The sequence below is a fragment of the Peromyscus californicus genome, unplaced genomic scaffold (genome assembly GCF_007827085.1).
Source record: "Peromyscus californicus insignis strain IS unplaced genomic scaffold, ASM782708v3 Scaffold_12__1_contigs__length_115047231, whole genome shotgun sequence".
NCBI classification, from domain to species: Eukaryota; Metazoa; Chordata; class Mammalia; order Rodentia; family Cricetidae; genus Peromyscus; species Peromyscus californicus.
Window position 1 is genome coordinate 72,322,187 of NW_026294413.1, and position 21,165 is coordinate 72,343,351.

At 47.0% G+C, this 21,165-nt stretch overlaps 2 protein-coding genes and 2 non-coding genes across 4 annotated transcripts; all 4 read right to left on the reverse strand.

The window, feature by feature from the left end:
- Window positions 1-61: 61 nt before the first annotated feature.
- Window positions 62-19,300, reverse strand: Rnase4 (ribonuclease A family member 4). The gene is made up of 2 exons (XM_052733360.1): window positions 19,186-19,300; window positions 62-1,208 (listed from the first exon to the last, which is right to left on the reverse strand). Exon 2 carries the CDS (start codon window positions 1,189-1,191, stop codon window positions 748-750), a length of 444 nt encoding a protein of 147 aa, XP_052589320.1. The 5' UTR covers window positions 1,192-1,208; window positions 19,186-19,300; the 3' UTR covers window positions 62-747.
- On the reverse strand, window positions 7,793-19,299 carry Ang (angiogenin). Its single transcript, XM_052733358.1, has 2 exons — window positions 19,186-19,299; window positions 7,793-9,075 (listed from the first exon to the last, which is right to left on the reverse strand). The coding sequence occupies exon 2, from the start codon at window positions 9,055-9,057 to the stop codon at window positions 8,494-8,496; it is 564 nt and encodes a 187-aa protein (XP_052589318.1). The 5' UTR covers window positions 9,058-9,075; window positions 19,186-19,299; the 3' UTR covers window positions 7,793-8,493.
- Window positions 19,301-19,721: 421 nt separating the features above from the next.
- On the reverse strand, window positions 19,722-19,793 carry Trnap-ugg (transfer RNA proline (anticodon UGG)). Its single transcript has one exon. It is a non-coding gene; the product is annotated as a tRNA-Pro (tRNA).
- A 1,052-nt stretch (window positions 19,794-20,845) lies between these two features.
- On the reverse strand, window positions 20,846-20,932 carry Trnay-gua (transfer RNA tyrosine (anticodon GUA)). Its single transcript is given in 2 exon segments — window positions 20,846-20,881; window positions 20,896-20,932. It is a non-coding gene; the product is annotated as a tRNA-Tyr (tRNA).
- Between the last annotated feature and the right edge of the window lie 233 nt (window positions 20,933-21,165).

Sequence of the window (21,165 nt, forward strand, 5' to 3'; positions counted from 1 at the left end):
AGTGTTCACAGACTGGAGAGGAACTGAAAGAGCAGGGAGCACAAATCCAGGACCCAGTGGGTTCAACAGACAGCTCTTTATTATGATGAACACGCGGAAAGCCTCTCAGTGAAGGGGAGGGGTAAAAAAAATACTGGTGATCTACTACATTTTTGACACAGCATTTTAAAAACCTTACTAGCCACAAGCTATAATAATACCAAGTAACTCACATCTTTCATTGTGCCAGCATGCCATGTCCAAGTTCTTAAAGGTTTCCCTAAGGAGGACATTTAGGAATAGCAGGACACATGTATAGTGAAGTAGGGAGAGCCCTGTGTGAGTAGCCAGTTCAGCCGGATTTTTGTCTGAGATCTTCCACTGTTCTCACGGTCTTCAAATCCCTTAACTCTACACTTCTGAACACAGTAGCAGAATTGGCATCAAGGGCAGTGGTGAGGGCATTGAAATGAAACAATGTGAACAAAATAAAGGCACTGTGTAGTAGTGGAAATACTATCTCAGTACTTGTCATGCATACATGCCTCAGGATAGACTCTGGGAGAAGCAAGCTGTAAGGGGAGGTTTTCTTCCTCTCTTGGGTGTGCTGCACTTAATACAATGGGTTATAGTGGGTATCTATGGGTCTAAGGCATGGGCAACGGGAACAAAGCTTGAGGACTTTCAATACATCCCTCATTGCTACTCTCACTGACTCCGAGGTCAACCACCGGTGGGTGACCGGCTGCAGCAGCTGCGGGATGACACCTATCTGTCAAAGTGCACCGGGACCTCTGGGTCACCCTCACAGGCTATGACCACCCGCCTGGTGCTGGCCCTGGCCCTGTATCTACAGTTGGGAGCCCTAGAGCCCCCTGTCTCCCTGCAGTCGGTGACCTTCACCACGCCCTCGTGACAGTTCCTATTGCCGTTCTTGCACTGGATAGCGGTGGTGCTGCAGAGGCCCCGGATGGTCCAGATATCTTCGTGGATGAAGGTGTTGAAGCGTTTGCACTGAGGCGCAGTCATCTTTCTTCTCTGCATCATCACGTTGCAGTACCTGTCATCGCCACCCGTGTCCTGGGGGGCGACGTGCTGTCTCAGGAACCTCTGGTACATTCGATCTTGGCCAGAGGAGGGCTGCACGAGCCCTAACCCCAGCAGGGTCAGCACCAGGAACAGAAGCCAAGACTGGGTCCTCTGCAGAGCCATCTCTACCTAGGAAGTGCCTGAGAAGAAAGCAAGAAGAGGAGGAAAGGGTAAGGCCTGGGCACTGGAGAGGTTCTGAGAACGGCCAAGTGAAGTCTCAGGAGACTCTTCCCTTCCCCCTTCCTTCCACTTAGGATGTGCTCGCTCTTTCCTGTTCCTGCCTTGTCCACCCTTTTCTCTGAGAGCGAATAGTTTCGAAACATGGACGTCCTTGAGAAAACGACCCACTCTCTTTACTAAATGACAGGTGGTCTAGCCACCAGAGCAAGCCAGGGCAGAACTGACTGGGTGGTTAGTTTAGTGACTAGAGTGCAATACAAGGAAAGGTAAATCTGCATAGAGCTGGAGTTTGAGGTTTGCAAGAGCATTAGCTAGTAGGATCATTAGGGAGTGTTTGCTGTTCCGGAAATGTCCATTCCCAAAGGTGTAGATAGACTGGAGTCAAAGCAAGTACAAGTTATGCCAATTTGATGCCTTGTTTCTAGGAAATGAGGAAGATAAGGTAGAACAGACTTCCGTCTAGCCTTTCCTCTCCTGTGACTATTTTGTTAGTGGAGTAAATCACATGTTTGAGGGGTGTTTGGGGGAAACTCTTTACAACTCTGTTAAAAACAAATACTTGTCTCTGTGAATTCGAGGCCAGCCTGGTGTACAGAGTGAGTTCCGGGACAGCCAGGGCTGTTACACAGAGAAACTCTGTCTCAAAAAACCAAACCAAACAAACACCCCCTTCCTCCCAAAGCTCAGGGATCATTTGGAGGGAGGGAGGGAAGAGATTGAAAGGCAAGGGGTAACTGCAGTGAAGCAGTGTTTTCTGGGCACAACAGGGAACTTGAACATATGAACTCACAGCTGTTTAGACAGCATGCACAAGACCTATGCAGACTCAAGCCAGACAAAATCCCAGACTGGGGGGGAGAGGTGGGCATGAAGTCTCACCCCTAACTCAGGAGCCATTGGCAGGCGATATCGGCTTAGAGAGGAAGAACCCATTTTCTTTAAGGATGTGTGACTCCTGGTACGTTGATCGCTCCAGAGGATAGTCCACACCCAAGAGTATTTGGGCAGAACAAATTGGACTCAATGGTTTAAATAATAAAAAAGGAGGCTGTGAAGCTGGGTGGATGGGATGATGGGGGTAGATCTGGGAAGAGCTGGGAGAGGACAGTGAACATGATCAAAGTACATTGTATGAAATTCTCAAAGAATTAGTAACAACCTTATTTAAACAAACAAAACAGGATCATAAAGACATGGCCAGTACTTTTCTTCAAGAATGGTTTAAGGAATGGCTATCAGATGCTGCCCTCTGGCGGTCAGCCCTCAGATTGACCCCCAGGTGCGTTGATAAAAATCATCCCTGATGCAAGAGAAGTGGACACCTCAAAGTAACAGGGACAGTTGTTTAAGATCAAGCAGACTTAACAGTGCAAGTACAGTCCAAGAGCTGCCTCCTTCAGAGCCAGTTTAAGTACATAGATACCACTGTACTTCTCTTCAAAGATGCGGCTCCAGGATGGCAGATCCCGCCCATGACTGAAATGCCTTGTGAGTCATGAATACTTCATCCTACCTGAAGCCTATGCTTTGATAAGTGATAATTACCAGTATCAAATGCAAGTATTACTCTTTAACACTCCCCCCAATTTCACAGCCATGTCTATACCCTACTTCTGTGCCCCCGGCTACAGATTTGAGACAGCATTACCACAGTTATTAGTAGCCTTGAGGGCATTGAGGATGGGCCCCTCCCTCATGTTTGGTTTGGGGCCCTACCTCCTGTTTCCCTGGTAACACTAGACAGGTGAGCATCAGCTTGGCACTTTGTGGGCTTCCTGGTCAAGAGTGGAATATCTGCCCCTGGATGGTTACATGATATTCTGTTCCACTCCAAAGACTAGAAAATAATCTACTATTTTCTCCTCCTTAAGGGTTAATCCAGCTCTACTTGTCAATCACCTGGCCAGGAAACGGACCCTCAGAAAGACTGATGATCTAAAACCACACTAAGGAGATGGATGGGCGATCATTCCTTTAATGAGCTAGTGCAGTTAACCTGTCCAGAAGTCCATCCCTCAGTACAACCACTACTGGGCCACTGGCCTGCAGCCTGCTAACTTGTCTGGATTACTCAGAAAGCATGTTTTCTTTTTTGTCCTTTCTATCCCCTTTCTTTCAGATACTGGCCAGAATTTCTAGCCATGCCTTCCCAGAACCCTGGGCTTTCTTACTCTTTCTCTAAGCCCCTGCCTCCACCCCTACCTTGCGCTGCTTGCTGAACTCCACTGCTGGACATGGCTGCTTTCCTAGACCCTAACTCAAAAGGTATTCTTTTTTCCTTCCTCTTCTCCATCTGCTTCCTCGGGTAGCTGCCAAGTTTTACAGCTTGCATCCATTATTTTTCTTTTAAACTCCAATAAAATTGTTCTCAAGCTTCTTTCTGAGTCTGTTTCTAAGGTTTTTTTTTTTATTGTTTGCTTTTTTTTTTTTTTTTTTTTTTTTTTTATCGAGGGGACCCAAAAGAGGGAACAGTACATTCTGCTAACACCATGTCAGGCAGAGGGGAAATACGTGGTCCTGAGAGGAACAGAGGCAGGGAAAGCTGCTGCTTGATTTAGTTCTATCAGCTTGTCTTAGCCTAGAGCAGCTGCTCTCAACCTGTGGGTCATGACCCCTATGGGGGTCGCATATCAGATATCCTGCGTATCAGATATTTATGTTATTATTCATAACAATAGCAAAAATACAATTATAAGTAGCAACGAAATAATTTTATGTTTGCGGGGGGGGGGGGGTGTCACCACAACATGAGGATCTGTATTCAAGGGCAACAGCATTAGGAAGGTTGAGAACCACTGGCCAAGAGTCACCTGCAAAGGGAGTTTCACTTAAGAGATTTCCCAGGTCAGACTGGCCTATGGGGTTCTTGATGGTTAACTGATGTAGAGGAGCCCACCCCACTGTGAGCAACACTGTCCCCTGGACTGTGGGAAAAAAACCACTAGACATGAGTCTGCAAGCCAGCCGGCCAGCAGCAGTCCTCCATGGTTTCTGCTTCAACCTACTTACATTCCTGCTCTGACTTCCTTCAGTGAGAGTGTGTGACCTAGAGGTGTAAGTCAAGCAGACCCTTATGCACCCCATTACTTTATGTTCGCAAAGGATTCATCACAGCAGCAGAGATCAGAACAGAACACTGTCTCTCCAAGACCGCGGACATAGATTCTGCAGGGACACACAGTACTTACAATTTAGCTTCAGCAGAATGGGGTGTTTATTTGCCACCCCCTCTCATTTTACCTGGGTCTTAATTACTCTCTCTACTCATGCTTTCTTTTTAACTTAAAATATGGATTAGGGGGCTGGAGAGATGGCTCAGAGGTTAAGAGCACTGACTGCTCTTCCAGAGGTCCTGAGTTCAATTCCCAGCAACCACATGGTGGCTCACAACCACCTGTAATGAGATCTGGTGCCCTCTTCTGGCCTGCAGGGATACATGCAGGTAGAATACTGTATACATAATAAATAAATAAATAAATAAAAAATATGGATTAGATAATTGGCTAAATAGAAACCCTAAGGTATTCATGTAAAAGCAAACACACTCTTCAGATACACTAACCAAATGAATAAGTAAGACACACTAAGACATCCTAGGGGAGTAGTGTCGGCAGCAGTAAGTTTGCTGCCTTAATTTTAAATGCCCTTTTGTGTCCTGTCCCAGTTAAGTTGTTTGTGTAAAAATGTGCAGTTGGGTTCCGGAGGGTGCTGGGGATCAGTTCCCCTGTGGTTTTTCCTGTTTGGAAAACAGTGTCCGGCTTGCCTCCGGATACAGAGTAACCATTCCTTGACCCCTGGTGTTGGAGGGGTATATAAGCCCATGTTGGTACGAATAAAGAGAGCTTCCCTGATGAACTGAGACTGGGTGTCTAGAGTGCTGTTTAACCTCGGTGTCCCTCGCCAGATTTCGTGCTCCAGCTGCGCGGGTCGCAGCAGAGTAGTCCAACGTGGACACGTATAGGTGCATCTCAAAGGCTCTCACTATAAGAGAAAATGAAGGAGCTAGAGATAAAGCTGTGATGGTCAGTAGAGTGCTTGCCTAGCATGCATGGAGCCCTGGGTTCTATTGCCAGCAGCACACGCTGCCAGGCATGGTGGGGCACACCTGTAATCCCAACACTTAGGAGGTAAAGGCAGGAATAGCAGAAGTCCAGGCGAGCTTTGGCTACAGGAAAGAGAGAGGCTTTCGTATTTAGTATAGTTTTAACCAGGACTCTCCCCAAAGGCTCTCCCGCTGTGTCAAAGATTCTCAATAAGAACTTCTTTGGGCCAAGCTGGAGAGATGGCTCAGTGGTTAACAGCACTGACTGTTCTTCCAGAGGTCCTGAGTTCAACTCCCAGCAACCACATGATGGCTCTCAACCATCTCCGGCGCTTATAATAAATAGCTAAATCTTTAAAAAAAAAAAAAAAAAGAACTTCTTTGGACACCATGAGTCTCCTGTGCTAGCTGCTACACAGTTCAGAGTTTCAAAGTCCCTCAAAGGCCCATGTCCAAGGCTTAGTCCCCAAGGAGGAAGTGAGATCACTTAGGGCATTCCCATTATCCTTGAGCACGTATCTATGAGGAAAGGAGTTGAAAGCAGGGTCACTTTGGGATGGAGGGGCAGGTCTACTTCTTCCAGAAGGCAGACTTACTACATAGTAATAGGAAGAGCATAGGAAGAACAGAGAAGAAGGAAGCCATGTGTGAGATGGGCCAGAGATCGACTCTTGCAGAGCAGAAAAAGGAATGCCAGCTTGGTCTTCAGAACCAACTGTCTTCCCTTTTTTTCTTTTTTCTTCCTCTACTTTCTTCACTTAGGAGAAAATAACAACTGACTACAGTGTGTTATGCTCAGTATTATTGACTCTCTTTATTTTAAAGAGTTAATCACACTCTCAAAAAATCGGAGGTCTAGTTATTAGTGTTGTGTCTCCCGGGAGAATTTCCTCTCCAGTTGCATGAAATTTTCTCCCTCACATGGTCACCATTCTGTGAAATTTGAGAGTGTTTCTTGTCTGTTCCTTGCACAGCCAGCAATCACCTATGATTCTGTCTTCTGTTTCTCAGATGGCTTATTGAGACACAATGCCTTCCCTGTAAGTTGACATTTCACTCTAAATAGGTTTGTATTATGATAGAGCAAGAGACTCAGTACAAAAACACCAAGACTGTTTTCGACTGCTTCTCCACCAATGGGTGAGAAAGACCCATGCAGGCATGTGATTTTTATTGTTATTGTTATTGTTGTTTGTTTGTTGCAGGAATAGGATGTCTCCTTCTACCATGTGAGTCCCTGAACCAAACTTGGGTCATCCGTCTCGGTGGCAAGCACCTTTCCTCACTGAATGACCTCACTGGCCTATTGAATATTTATTTTTCAAGGTAACTTTTCTAATGAGAGACATTGGAAAACTTCTTCTTGTTTTCTGAAGAGATGGTGGTGATTCCTGGGCTGAGCATCAGCAGCTGACTTCCCAAATTCGAATATTGTCAGAAAGGCTGGGCTCACTCAAGTACTGGCCCACAGTTTGAGAAATGGAAAAGTAGGACTTTGGGCCCAGTTTAGGGCAAAGATAGCAATAGGAGACATGTTAGATAAAACTGCAGCCCTGATATTCAGATATCCACAGGACAGCCCAACTGGTAGTTTTAATTTATTAGCAACTGTTTTCTAAATACAACATCTAGGTATGTGTTCATAAGTCTTCCCTAGCAAGACACCACCTACGGAAACTGTGGGCGGGCCAGTGTACCAACGGCATCCCACAGGAGACATTTCACACTTGAAGACAAATCTGGCTGAAGAATGCAAAATAAGCTTGGAATCTTTCTATAACTTCCTCAGGACCCCACAGTTGTCCAGCATCACTCAATAAAGTAAAAGATTAATAATAAAAAGTATAAAAAGTAGCCAAGTTTTTAAACTTTAAATAAATTAACTGTGACAAAGCAATATGTTTGGAGTATTCCCTTAAAATCAACAATAAAGCCATTCCTTAAGACAAGAGGCAGACACTCAATGGATAAAAAGGAAAACTAGAGGGGCTATAAGAATGGAAAGGAGTCCCTACTCTGCAGTCTGGAAAGCAAGTATTTCATCACAAGTCACCACTGCTTAAGGCCTACCTCCCTTGCCAGCTGTGAACTCACACTTTCCAAGAACCCAAGAGCAAACCTTATTTCCAAGGAAAGAACATGTGCTAAACCGGGGTGTGCCCCTGGTGGTTTCTGATTCTACCTTTGCAGATGGTAATTCCACCCAAGGCATCTCCTGAGTCACCTTATGACCCCACTTATCAAAAGATAGAGAAAGGGGGCTTGAGGTGGCTGGCTCAGCAGTTAAGAACTTGCTGTTCTTGCAGAGGACCTGGGTTGGGATCCCAGCACTCATCATGACCATCAATAACTTCAGCTCCAAGGGATCCAGCAACTCTTCTGACCTCCCTGGGCACCAGGCACACATGTGGTGCACATACATACATGCAGGCAAAAACACATATAATAAAAGAAAATATGCATAAAATAAAATAAGTCATTTTAAAGAGAAAAGGGCAGATGTCCTAGCAGCCTTTTACGAAGTGACTTGAGAGGCACCCGACTTGTACATATGACTAATCCAAGACTCTCAGTTGGGAAGCCCACACCCACATTTGGGTATGTCGCACTTTCTGAGTGCCTCTCTCACAACCTTTATGTTGATAGCCTATGTTAAGATGGTTATCATTGGTAAAAATCCCCAACTCTGCTTCACACAGACTAGTCTTGAAATTCTTTTCTGTGTGTGAAACCATGAATCTGGTTTGGCCAGAGTTGAGGTCCCTAAAAAAATAAATGGAACTCATTAAGTTGCTGAGGATGGGCAGCATGATGTTGTGTCTGCCCCTCAGTGCTCACAGTCTCATGCTGGTTTGTGTGCTGTGCATGTAAGGGAAAGGAGGAGTGGGTGGGGAGGATATCTTTGGTGTGTCGGCTCTTAGTCGGAACCCTTTCCCTAAAGGCTTCTTTGGTGACCTATTACTTGACTCTTTCGAAAATCCCCATCTGTCCCATCTGTAAATCAATTATCATCCTCACCACCACAGGAAGATGAAGTCTACCATTGATTAGCAGGTAAGGAAGAACATCTCTGCTCCTGCCTCTCATCCCAGGGAGCAGCTGAGTAGAAAACATATGAAAAGCTAAATTATCTAGGAACTAGTGATTCTTCCAGACGGATTGTTAATGGCTTTAGAGACATCTTTATTTATGTGCATCATAAATCAGGAGACAGAAGTTTCAGATACTTCCTTTTCTGGCCACTGACAGTGAAGGTTGCCATCACTGTTGTGGGTTAAGAGGGGATTAAAGGAAGCAGAACCATCTCTGGGCGAGGGGCCTGCTTGCTTTGGACTGATAATAGACTCGTCAAAGTGGACAGGAAAGCCGTTTTCACAGGCAATAACAATGCGTCTGAAATCCTTGGAGGCTCGGTACCGGCACGGAGGCAAGGGAGACCCTCCTGAATGCTTGCAAGTGGTGACCTGGAATTTAGAGATGCTTATTCTTAAGTTATTGTTGTAAGGATTTCCGCCTTCTCCACAGATGGCCCTGATGCTTTTCTTGTTGTCATGAATAAAGGTGTTGCGATCTTTGCAGGGAGAGGTCAGCTTTCGATCCACCATCATACGATTACAGTATCTGTCGTCCCGGCCCTTCGGATTGGCATCATAGTGCTGAGTCAGGAATTTGATATACCTGGCGTCATCATTCTGAGCCAGAGTTGGTGGGGTCAAAACCAGACCCAGCACAAGGACCAACAACAAGGGGCCCAGTCTCATGGTCATCTCTTCCAATAGAGATTCCTGCCAAAAAACAAAATAGTAGGAATGGTAGGGCCTTGGAACCACATTCTAACTTAGGCTAGAAGGGTGGGGACTTTCCCCTCTGATAGGACATTATAAGTCAGTTGACCTCAGTCATCTAATTCATCCTCTGCTTGGGCCTTCCTAATGGACTGCATGACCCAGTCATCTTCCTCTATCTTTCAGGATCACATCGGCCATAACATAGTTAAAAACTAGTTATATTCTTAGTCACTTATTACTTAACTTGATAACGAACATTACTCAACTCCTTGTTGGGCCCAGGAACTGTGCTAGATCCTGGGACACAAAGACCTTTAAGATATACCAAGGACAGGGGCAGTGGTGTGTGTCTGTAAGTCCCAGCTACTTAGGAAACTGATTTAGGAGGATTGCTCAAGCCCTGGAGTTCCACACAGGCTTGGGCAACATAGAAGACTCCGTTTGGGGAAGAAAGAGAAGAACAAAACAGAAATGTGGCATCCAGGGGAAGCAATGGGGCCTCCTGAGGTGAGATAGGAGCTGAGAGCCATGAGGAATGACATCTGGGAACCATGACCACAGGGGCAGCCAATCCCCCAAGGCTACAGAGATGGGGTTCCAGGCACTCAGGTCACTCAGTTCCTCACCAATGAGGAAAACTGTTGAGAGCAAGTCACCTTGGTGTGAAGGGGTCAGGTCTACTTCTCCCAGAGGGCAGAGTTACCATTCAGTGCATAGGAAGAATGGACCAGTGGGCCTGGAAGAGATGCTTACGGAGGAAAGGGGGAATCAGGCTTGTTCTTCAGTGTGTCTCTGCAGAAGCCCTTTGGACGACTCGGGAGAACAGTTTCTAGTCTCCCCTAGGTTTGTAATGTGGTTAACACGGGCACAAGATCTTCCAGTGTGGTAAAACAAACCATGACAAAATGAAACTGAGACCTCTTCATGAAGCCAAAGGACTTACAATATGCTATAAGATCTCTCTGGAAAGGACAGAGCAAAGACCCCTGCCTTCATCTCTCAAGAGCTCTCAGCTCACCTGGCACCACATGCATCCATCACAGACCACACACCTTAGAGCCAAAGGCACCTCAGCTGGAGCTAGACCCCCTTGTGGGCTTTTAAAAGATGTTATTTCTCATGAAATTTGGAGTTCAGACTCAAGGGGCATTAGGTTGTCTGTGATAAGCAGTGTCTGATAATACCCTTAGGTCTTTGGAGAAAAATGTAAAAATCACCCCAAGACCTAACAGCCCTCCTCATAGTGGGACTGAGGAGATGGCTTGGCAGTTAAGAGCACATACTGCTCTTGCAGAGGACCTGAGTTCGGGTCCCAACACTCACACTGAGCAGCAGCTCACATCTACCTGTAACTCCAGCTCCAGAGGATCTAATGCTTCTGGCCTGTGTGGGCACATACACATACATGTACCTGTCCACAGACACGCATACATACACTTAAAATATTAATAATAATAATTATTATTATAATAATAACAATAAATTTTTTAAGCTCTATAAGGAGAAAGTAGTTCAGTAAGTAAAAAGCTGGGCTTGAGGACATGCTGTGAAGGGGAAACATAAGGATCCCCTACTACCCAGCCCAGTAACTGGTGAGTTTCGGGTCCTAGAAAACATGGTAGACGGCTTCTGAGGAACATCTATTCAAATGTGCGCCTCACTACAAAACCCATATAGGCCTATACCCCAATATACAAATGGCCCCACATTCAACCACAACAGCAACAGCAACAACAATCAACTTTTAAGTTTTGGATATTGTTTTGGATACAGGGTCTTGCTCTGTAGCCCAGGCTGGCCTCAAACTCTTGATTAAGAACTACCAGGCCCAGTTAATGTAGCTCAGGGGAGATGGAAGCAAGAGAATTGGAAGTTCAAGGTCATCTTTGGTTCTATAGCCAACTCAAGGGCAGCTTGGGATACATGAGACCTTGTCTGTAAATAAATGCAAAGAATGTTGCATCTTTCAGCCTGAAGAAATATGTTACTGAAAGGGAAGATCAGCCCTAGGTAAAAGTTTTTTTTTTTTTCATTTCCTTAAACGTGCATTTCAGCTGCATTAAGTTAATCATTAATTTTATTTTGTGTTTCTCTTGCTTGTTAGTCTGAACAGTTTTACTTTAACCGTGTGTGTGTGTGTGTGTGTGTGTGTGTGTGTGTGTGTGTGTGTGTGTGTGTGTGTGTGAATAAGGCACTCAGCCTGTATGTAGTCTGCTCCTCAGTGCAGGGTCAGGAAGGATAGCAGGAATCTCGGAGGCCAGGGGCTCTAAGGCCCTACTTAGCATGTGGGAGACAGGTGATGGAGAAGGAAATGAGCTGTCTTCCTAATTAGCATCTGACGCTAACCCACCCTGTCTGTTTCATGATAACTGTAGACAATCTCGGTATATGGCTAAAGAAGACCAACTTCTTGTGATTGCACAGTACTGAAATAAGAAGCTTCCCTTAGCATACATATAATAATCTGTAATAAAATCAAACTCGAGTGTGTTTTGTTGTTTATTGAGAAAAGATGGTGCCTGAGTGTAGAAGGGACAGCCACCCTGAAGAATATCCAGCATTCACGTGCAGCGGCTGCTCTAAAAGAGCCACTTGGCTGTGCAAAACCCAGCTGTGGGGCTCCCGCTTGCTGAGCTCTTCACGTTTGTCTTGGGGTTATCTTTCCTGGGTGTGATTTCTCTTCAGAAATTAGGAAGAGTGTATGCATGCGTGCAATCATAAAACAGGCAAGGAGGGCTGATGCAAGTCTGGGGCTAGCCTGACTACCTAGTGAACTCCAGGCCAACCTAAACACACAAAATAACAAGAGCTGGTAATACCTGAAAGAATCAGCAGGTGGCAGCAGTGGCTAGCACAGTTGGCCCTTGTGGAGGCACCAACCTGTACTTAAAACCTTGTAGAAAGGAGTACAGGTTGTGGGGAGTGTGAACTGGCAAGCAAACTTGCCAGGCTTTAGGTAGTTAGGACACCAAAGCAAAAGCCATAACGTGGAGGATCCAAGCGCTAAGGAGATCACAAAGCAGATACTTACCGGCTATCAGATTTCATGGCCTCTGTTTCCAAGCACACCATTACTCATGTGAACTTGGGCAAACAACCATTTACCCGTCCATATCACCTGATGCTGTATAATCTACAATTGAGTGGTATTTGTATTCTTTACCTTGAATCATAGTGCTGGCTTCACAGCAGACTCTCAATACCCCCTGGTGATCAACTTCCTTTTCCTCTCCAGGCCTATGCTTTAATAAACATAAACATGAGGGGTTCTAGCTTTGAAAGTCTGGGGGGGTCTATGGTTCTCACTAGGGTTACAGATCCTTTATCACGATTCAGCAGCGTTGGAATTATGGAACAAATTCATTTAAAGTTAGTTGATGGCACAAGGCACCCACTGGAAGGAAGAGGTGATGACACAACCTTGGCCCAGTTGGCGGAAACACATCTTCCGTGAAGGTTGTCTGTGTAAGCCAAGCCCAAATATCAGTAGACTAACACTACACGGGGGCTTGGTCTCCTAAAAAGACCCTTGCTTTTTAGACTTTGAAAGCACTCAGGTCTATGTGGCCAGGTAAAGGGGTTACTTGTTTCCAATTCGCAGAAATTGCCCATTAATTTTTACCAACTCACCTAACGCAGTTCTTGGGCTTATTATAACTTCATTTCTCTAAAACATCCAGAAACCGAATCCCAGCAGCACCCCAGCACCACCAATGTCTACTGTCTGCTCTTGCAACTGTCTCGCATTTAAATTTCCCCAAAGCCAGGTGAAGTATAACGGTGAGAAAACAAGTGACGGCTAGATTATGTGGGGTGCAGGTGTAAATCTGCCAGGGCCAAAGGTGCTGAACCTTAGTCCCATACACAGCACGTGACGGTCATTCAGATTTCTGACAGTAGAGCCCATTCCCACTCTTCTCTAGACTCATTCTATCCGTTCTTAAACTACTCTCGCAGTCCTCACAAGAACCCATGTTCTCTTTTTCTCCCCATTGGCAGCGCTTTGTACCCAAGAGCTGCAGCAGCGTTGACAGTCCGGTGACAACCTTCCCTAGCTGCACCCTCACTGACTTGTGGATCTCCAGCAACACTCCCAGAGGGAAGCCCTAACACCAGATGCCTAGTCTTCCTTCCCACCCCCAACCTCCCATGTTTGGATCTTGGGACACATTCCACTTTGTTTTTAAAGAGCATCCTTAATTTTTGTAAAGGAAATAAATGAGTAGGACACAGGGCTGGAAGCATACTTCCTGGTTCGGGGTTTCTCTTTCTATTCCTGCCAAGCCACAGGCTTGTTATGGAGGGAACGGGACAGTTCAGACGCCCTTGGGCAAAGGGTTTCCCAAGCCTTGGAAGATTTTTATCACAGCTGAGGAATCCCTCCTACACCTCTGTCACCTGCTCTCAATTCTATTCACTTATCTTCACCCAGATACAAACTATCCCCATGGAAACCTGCTTTCATTTTAATTAGGCTCTGACTCATTTTCCTTTTAATGCCTGAGCTTGGGTCCGGAAGTCCTAAGGAGGGAGGATTGGTTTCATTAAAATAGATGGATGGCTAGAAGGAGCACAGGCAGAAAGAAATAGAGTAGTCGAGTACCCAGGAGGAAGAGCCTTACCGAAGTTGGCCAGCTTTCCTCCAACTGGAGAGGAGTCTAGCTGTTTGCTCCTGGAGACCAGGTCCAGCAGGGTGAAGCTAGAGGCTCCTCTCAGTCTGGTTATATAGAGGGCTCATGAGAGGGGGTGGGGGAGAGGATTTCTAAGGATATACTTTGTCAGAGAGATGTAAACCATGGACACCAATAGTGGACAAACAAGGAGTCATTCACCTTTTCCCTGGGCATGCCCGGGCCAAATATTGACCACCTAGTGGATCAGATGTTTTCTCAGAGATGATGTTTGCTGGGCGCGGCCTTTGTTCCAAAGCTCTTTCCTAATGTGCATGGTCCTTACCCTTGCTCACAGTAGGACTGAGGTTCCACTCTTCATATGCCATACGGTAGATGCAAAAACATTATCTCTGATCTTAAGGTCAACTTCAAGAACTACTTTGGAAGAAGTCTAGAGGAAGGAGAGAGGCAGCTGTGCTCCCGCCTCTTGAAGCCTCAGAAATACCTTTACAGTTTCCTGGACTCCTCTTCCTTCTATCCACCCGCAGGAAACAAAGCCTACTACCAGCCTTCTGTTCTTTAAAGCACAGTTACAAAACCAGTTGTCTACATCTAACCATCACCGAAACTATGTAAAGAAGGTATTGTGTACCTTTGCTCTGCTGACGAGGAAACACCGAGAGTAAACAGTGTATATACCACAGGGTCAGACTTCTAACACAAAAAGCACGCAGGGTGGTAGTATGGAAGTTCACTAGAATTGTTACATATTAATCTTCAGGGCTGGCCAGATGGCCCAGTGGTTGGGGCACAGGCTGCTCTTGGCAGACTCAATTCTCTGCACCGACATGGCAGCTCACAACCATCTATAATGATGCCTTCTTCTGGCTTCCCCGGGCATTGCATATGCCTGGTACACAGACATACATGCAGACAAAATACCCACATACAGGAAATAAATAAGTATATAAAATTGAAAGAATTGTTACACATTTATCTTGTATGGAGGGCAAGATTGCAATACTTTAGCTCTTTGTCAATTTCTAGGTTTTGCTCCATCATTCTGTGTAAATATTTGTGTGTAGTTTAAGCTGCACTAATCTAAAAAAAAAAAAAAAAAAAAAAAGCAAAAGTAGAAACCCCCCTCCCACAGGTTGATATGAGGGGATAGAGGCAGAGACGAGGGACACAGATGAGGGGATGTTGAGTCTGGGCACAGGAACAAGGGCATCTGTTGACTGACTTGTTCTAGCAGGAGGAAGAAGACAGCTTGTCAGCATCTGCAGACTCCCTCAGCAGGGCTGTTCCTCTGTGTAGCAGGAACAGAACTCCCTCAGAAGCTGGGGCAGGAAAGATGCAAACAGGTAGCCCTAGGGCGCTGACTTGGAGGCATGTTCACACCTAGACAGGGCACACTTGGAGAAGACTGCTCTTACCTAGAGTTCCCACAGTGTGGGTGGGATGGATCTGGTTTCACTTCAGGTTGGTGTCACTGAGGAAACAGGCTGTCAACTTTCCTTTGGGAGTTAGCTAATCTCATTGTCTCTCCATTAGGTGGAACCTTTCCAGAGAAGAATATTTGCTTACCCATGTCTGTATTCTTAGTGATTGACACCTAAGTCCTCATCAACTGACCTAGAACCTCTAACCATGCAAACTCTCTGGGCTTCTCTTTAAAGGTTCAGAGATGCAAGATTTGGGAGCAGTTATTAAATAAAGCTTGATCGCTAAGGAGAGCAACATGGCTAGAGAAGTTGGCTGATAGTCCCCTGGGGACTGATGAGGCCATCTGGGTGTTGCAATAGATCCGGGAGTGCTCTGCTCTTCCCGCAAATGTTGCTGAAGTTGGCTCATTTGCCTTTGCCAATGAGCTATTGTGTAAAATAGCCCGACCACAGTGTAAAACCTCTAGGAGTCTAGTCTCTTTAAAAAAAGCGCACCCCTTTAATCCCAGCACTGGGGAGGCAGAGGCAGGTGGCTCTCTGTAAGCCTGGTCTAGAGAGCGAGTTCTAGGACAGCCAGGGCAACACAGAGAGACCCTGCCTCAAACAACCAATCAAACAAACGAACAAAGAGAAGCTGCCCAGAATGTGCACATCCTGAGGGAGACACTTTCAGTGGAAAGGCCCTGCAGCTTGACCCCTGAGCTTGGGGACCTAGAAAGGACAAGCCTCCACACTTCAGCTTTGTTGAGGCACAGCCCTGCTTGGAGTTCTGCTTTGTCCTCATCCCTTTCCCTTCCCCCTGCACTCCTAACCCAACTGTGAGCTGCAAGGGAATGAGGCTGGGGTTGGGATTAGAAGACTCAGCAAGCTGTTGTGGCCTGCCTTCCCTCTGCATTGGTGACTTGAGGGTCCTCGAGTCTCTGGAAAGGAAGGCACAAGCGCACTTCTGACCACAAGCACACTTTCCTGCCCACGTGACCAATGCAAACTTTGTTCTGCCGAATGCACAAATGTAAAGTGTTTCTGAAGTACAGAGAGGCAAGAGCACTGAGGACCTTCAGGGTGAGTAAGACCTCTGCTGGTATCCAACTGGGCACAGAAATGCTCGGTGTGCAGACACACTGTGTGTGGTGGGGCCTACTTTAAATGAATCCCACATCACTTTTTTTTTTTGTTTGTTTGTTTTTTTTTGTTTTTCGAGACAGGGTTTCTCTGTGTAGCTTTGCGCCTTTCCTGGAACTCACTTGGTAGCCCAGGCTGGCCTTGAACTCACAGAGATCCGCCTGGCTCTGCCTCCCGAGTGCTGGGATTAAAGGCGTGCGCCACCACCGCCCGGCTCCACATCACTTTTTAAACAGATGTGGAAGAGCCGAGTTCCAGAGTCATCAATCACCCATTTGTTAGAAGGGAACAGCCAAGTTCATTGCAAAACCCGATGGCCTCATCAGTCGCCAGGGGAAGTGTCAGCCAACTCCTCTAGCCAGTGAGGCCCTTTTCTGGTAAACAGCGACAAGGTAGACAATTCACCCTAACCCACAGCACACACAGACACAAAATCTACTCATCTCACACAGCACCTTGCCCAAACAGAGCAGCCTCTTTTTTTTTTAGGGCTACGTAAGAGTGCGGCGGAGCAGTCAAAGACTCACAGGAGTCAAGCCCCTCTCTGAAGTCACTGGCCCTTCACCTGGCACTCAGAGGGTTTAGAACCTGCTCAACTCCCTGACGAGAAAAGCCAGGACTTCTTTTTTTTCTTCCAAGTTGGCACATATTGAAACAGAAATGGGTATTTTTTAAAAGTTTTGTATTTTATTAAGACTCAAAGAATTATAGTCTATGAATGATGAACAGTGTGTGTGTGTGTGTGTGTGTGTGTGTGTGTGTGTGTGTGTGTGTCTCGCTACGGCTCAAACCCAGGGCCTCACACATGCTATGTAGACTACCACTGAGCAACATCCCTGGGCCTGAATATTATATCTTTGTCGGTAATTTTAATTTATATGTAACAAATGGCAATTTTAAAAAGTCTTCATTTAAAAAGACAATGTTTTAACCAACCAGACAGGGGTTGTGCAAGCCTTTAATCCCAGAACTCAGAAGGCAGAGGCAGATGGATCTCTGTGAGTGAGGCCAGGTTGGTGTATAGAGCTAGTTCCAGGACAGGTTCCTAAGTTTTAACCTCCCAAAAGCATTCCCCTTTCCTGGAATTTTTGTCTGTTCCTTCTCCAAGCCAGTAGCATCCATGGACACATGAGGCATGAAATTCTCCTTCCAAGAATTCTAGTGTTGGGTCATTTTCCCCTTTATATAGAGTGTATGTTTGATTCTGTCCTTAGCACTCACTGTAGAACCAAGTGTGGAAGGCATGGGTGAACTGTGTAAATTCCTTTACAATGCTAACTTAACACTTAATCAGTGGCAGAAGTAGCAGCTGAAAGAGAAAAGCTCACAGGACTAGAGCTTGAGGAAGTCGGGACACAAGTGGTTGAGGGAGAACATGAACAAAGTCCTCACAACTTCCCTGAATCTCCAAACAAGACACAAATTCAACATTCACTTCCCAGCATACTGGGCTTTGGCCTAGTCCTGGCTTCCAGTTATTCTCAGAATAACTGTTTATGGAGATTGTTCTCTGCTCAAACATAGATACAACGGAAAATCTCAAGCGATGTTTCTCCAGCCTTCATCAGTACACTTTGTAATCCGTAATTGGAGGCTGCAATAATGCTTCCAGCGGACAGCTCCACAGACGGTCCACGGGATGCAGAGAGAACAAGGATGAGAGAGCCTCATGCAGAGCTCTGCATCCCTACGAAGCTGAGGCACTGCTGCTTCACTGATGACTCTTTCGGACCTGGTCTCTGACCCTGGCCATAGCTCGTCCACTTTTTCTAAACACCTCCTGCTAGACCACAGTTCGACCGACTCCACATTATCCGAACTGTGTTACTGATATCCCACCACTCCATGAAATCAAGATGAGAACAGGGGGGGCAGCCTGTGACAATCTCTCGACCTTCATTTTACAGGTGAGGAAATTGAAGAACAAAGAAAGGAACATTAATTGACCGAGGAACATTTGACATTCCTGTGACCATAAGCTTCCTAATGCACGACACGACTTTTATATCCCATTGGAATGATTTCTAGAGAAATCAAAACTAATTTTTAAAGTAGTACTGAAAACTATTTAAAGGAAACCAACACTGATTATTTCCATAAATCTCCCAAACAGTTGACTTCCCCTTTTATCAGCGAAGAGTTTCTTGCATTAAAGCCGCTGTGACTAGCAAACCGGCTCAGCGCTGAGTGGTGCCCCTGCTCTTTGAATAGCTGAGGCTGCTCTCGGGAGTGGGCCAGGGGCTGTTTGGATAGATACACTACTGAGGTTTTCAGCGATCGCATGTGTGAACTAACTGTAAAGATTACTGCCGTCACAGAGGGAAGATCCTGGCCCCCTGGAGATGTCCCAGTATAAGGCCATGGTTCCTACTGTTCTTCCTGAACAAACAAGTTCCATCATTTGCACTGCCACGGTTTGGTGTGCTGTCTCAGAGCAAGAGAATCCCAACCGCCCACTAAGAAGGCATGGAGGAGGTTGTTGACGCTTGTCTCCCAAAATTTCACAACACACTTAAGGGTGAGTTAAGGGCGGGAGACAGGAAATAGAAAACGAAAACACCCGTTAAAAGTTACGCGTGCACAAACAACCTTCCCAGGACTTTTTCACAAATCTGATACCAACCTAGGAACCCTCAGCTCTTCCTTATCTGAGCAAACGCGGGCGGGGTTCCAGGAACTCCTCCCTTCGCAGACTTTATGGTCCCCTCCGAGCCTGGGCTCTAGACAATGGCCATCCACGCTGGACTCTGCCAAGCTGTGGAAAGGGAACTCTGGAAAGGGTATCGCCAACTCTGGCAAGAGTTGATCCCAGCCACACCTCACTCAGCTCCGCAATCAGACTCGAGACGTCGTCTCCCAGGAGCCCCACAACCGCCCTCGGTTGGAAGGGACTTCCAAACTGTGGCGGAGCAGGAGGAGAGACCCACCTGGCGCGCAACTGGAGGCGGCGGCTCTGTTTCTCACCCTTGTTGTTTTCCTAGTGGGATGCCGAAGAGTAGAAACGAAATTTCCTTCGGAATCTCGTCCGGGATATGGGTGAGGTCGGCGTTGCCTGGCCACGCAGACAGATTGGGGCGGGGTGCAGAGGAGCGGAGGGCGGGCGTTCCAGCCTCGGCGGCTGGGACCGACCGCACCCCATTTCTCCAAGGATGCCCCTCCCCGCTGGGCCCTGCTTGCAGAACCCAAAGAAGTGACCCCAGCCTCCAAGCAGGGAACCAGTGTGGGGTTCTGCGCAGAAACCAGACTGGCAGATGTCCCGAGGACCACCACGAGGAATACAAGCCACTGATGCTACAGAGACCCTGGGGGACTCTGGGAGGTTCTCTGGGGAGCTCTAAGAACCCAGAAATTTGGTGTTTTGTGCAGTCCTGTGGTGCTGTCCCCTTTCACAGGATAGTTACAGCACGAGAAAGTTTGTAGAGAAGTATTTCCAGTTACTAAAGAAAGGAAGTGTAAAACTACAGGGCTCGTCCGGGATTTGAACCCGGGACCTCTCGCACCCAAAGCGAGAATCATACCCCTAGACCAACGAGCCGTGATATTGTGATATTATTTGCAATCCCTCAGTCTACGCTAAACATTTTGGCGCTGGGCAGCTGTCAGGTCTAGGCTGCAGTTTCTTTTCTCTCTTTTCTCCTCACAGGGGCATTCTCTTTCGTATTATTTCACTATCACCTCATCTTTGTCAATTCCCATCCATTAATTCTGGGCCTGTGCCCTCTTAGTTTCTATCCACATGCCGGACAACTCTAGGCTCAGAATGGGATCAGAGGAGGTAGCTTTTCAGATTTCAAGTCACACGCCCGTTTATTCCAGGAGCCAGAGGCGAGCCGGGTTGGCGCTGCCCGCTCCGGGTGGAGCTCGGCTGCAGAACAGTGGAGTCAGGAGCCTCCGACAGGCGCAGGACGCGTTCCGCGCACTTGCAAACCACCCCTGCAGCCACACAACACTGGGGGCAGGAGGAGGCTGCGGGTGGCCAGCTAGGCTGGAGGAGAATCCGTTTGCTCAGGCTCTGACAGTCTGCAGACCCCCCCACCCCCGCACCCCGCAGTCTTCCTGATTAGGAATTGCGTTTCCAACCTCACTTCCTTTGTTTAAAGAGTTGGACCCATCTGAACTTTGTACTCTTGCAGTCTCATGTCCAACTCACGTCAAAAGCTACACAAACACCTAAATGAATAAAGTGCCTCTTTGCCAGTTAGTGGGGCAATCACCGGGGTCAGTTATGGTTTTTTTGTTTGTTTGTTTGTTTGTTTGTTTCTCCCCCCGCAAACCAGAGTCCCGCGGGCCATCAGAGGACTGAGAACATGCACACAAGCATGTTCACAAGGTTCTGTTACCTTGTGGTCTTTGGTGTCTGGGCTTAGGACATAGGGCAGCAGGCTAGGCTCAGTTAGAAACTAAAAGTAAACAATGAGGAGAGGGCCAGGAGCCAAGGGCCAAGAGTCTTGTTTTTCTGTTTCTAACGATGCTGCTGACCGGGCAAGGACAGCTAACTTACTGTGTCCATTCTCGGGAAAGGGGATTGTCGGTCAGGACGATCTATCTTCAGACCTTCAACTAAGGAGAGCCCAAAAGACAGGCTACTCCTTCGAGCCGGAATCGAACCAGCGACCTAAGGATGGCTGCAACCGCTCCTACAGTCCTCCGCTCTACCAGCTGAGCTATCGAAGGGAAGCACGACACCGTCTCCACAGAAAGCCGTATTCAGTGGGTCGGTAACCACCTAGCGGTGGGGGCTCGGCCCTGCCGACAGCACCCCATGTGCCGAAAGCTGCAGACACCCCACCAGGGCCGCCGTCCTGCCCCACCCGGCCTTGCCAGACGCAGCCAGAGCTGCCGATGCTCGCCTACGGGGTGGATGCACGCCTGCATGCGGGGACGCGCACACCAGAGATCTGAGACCG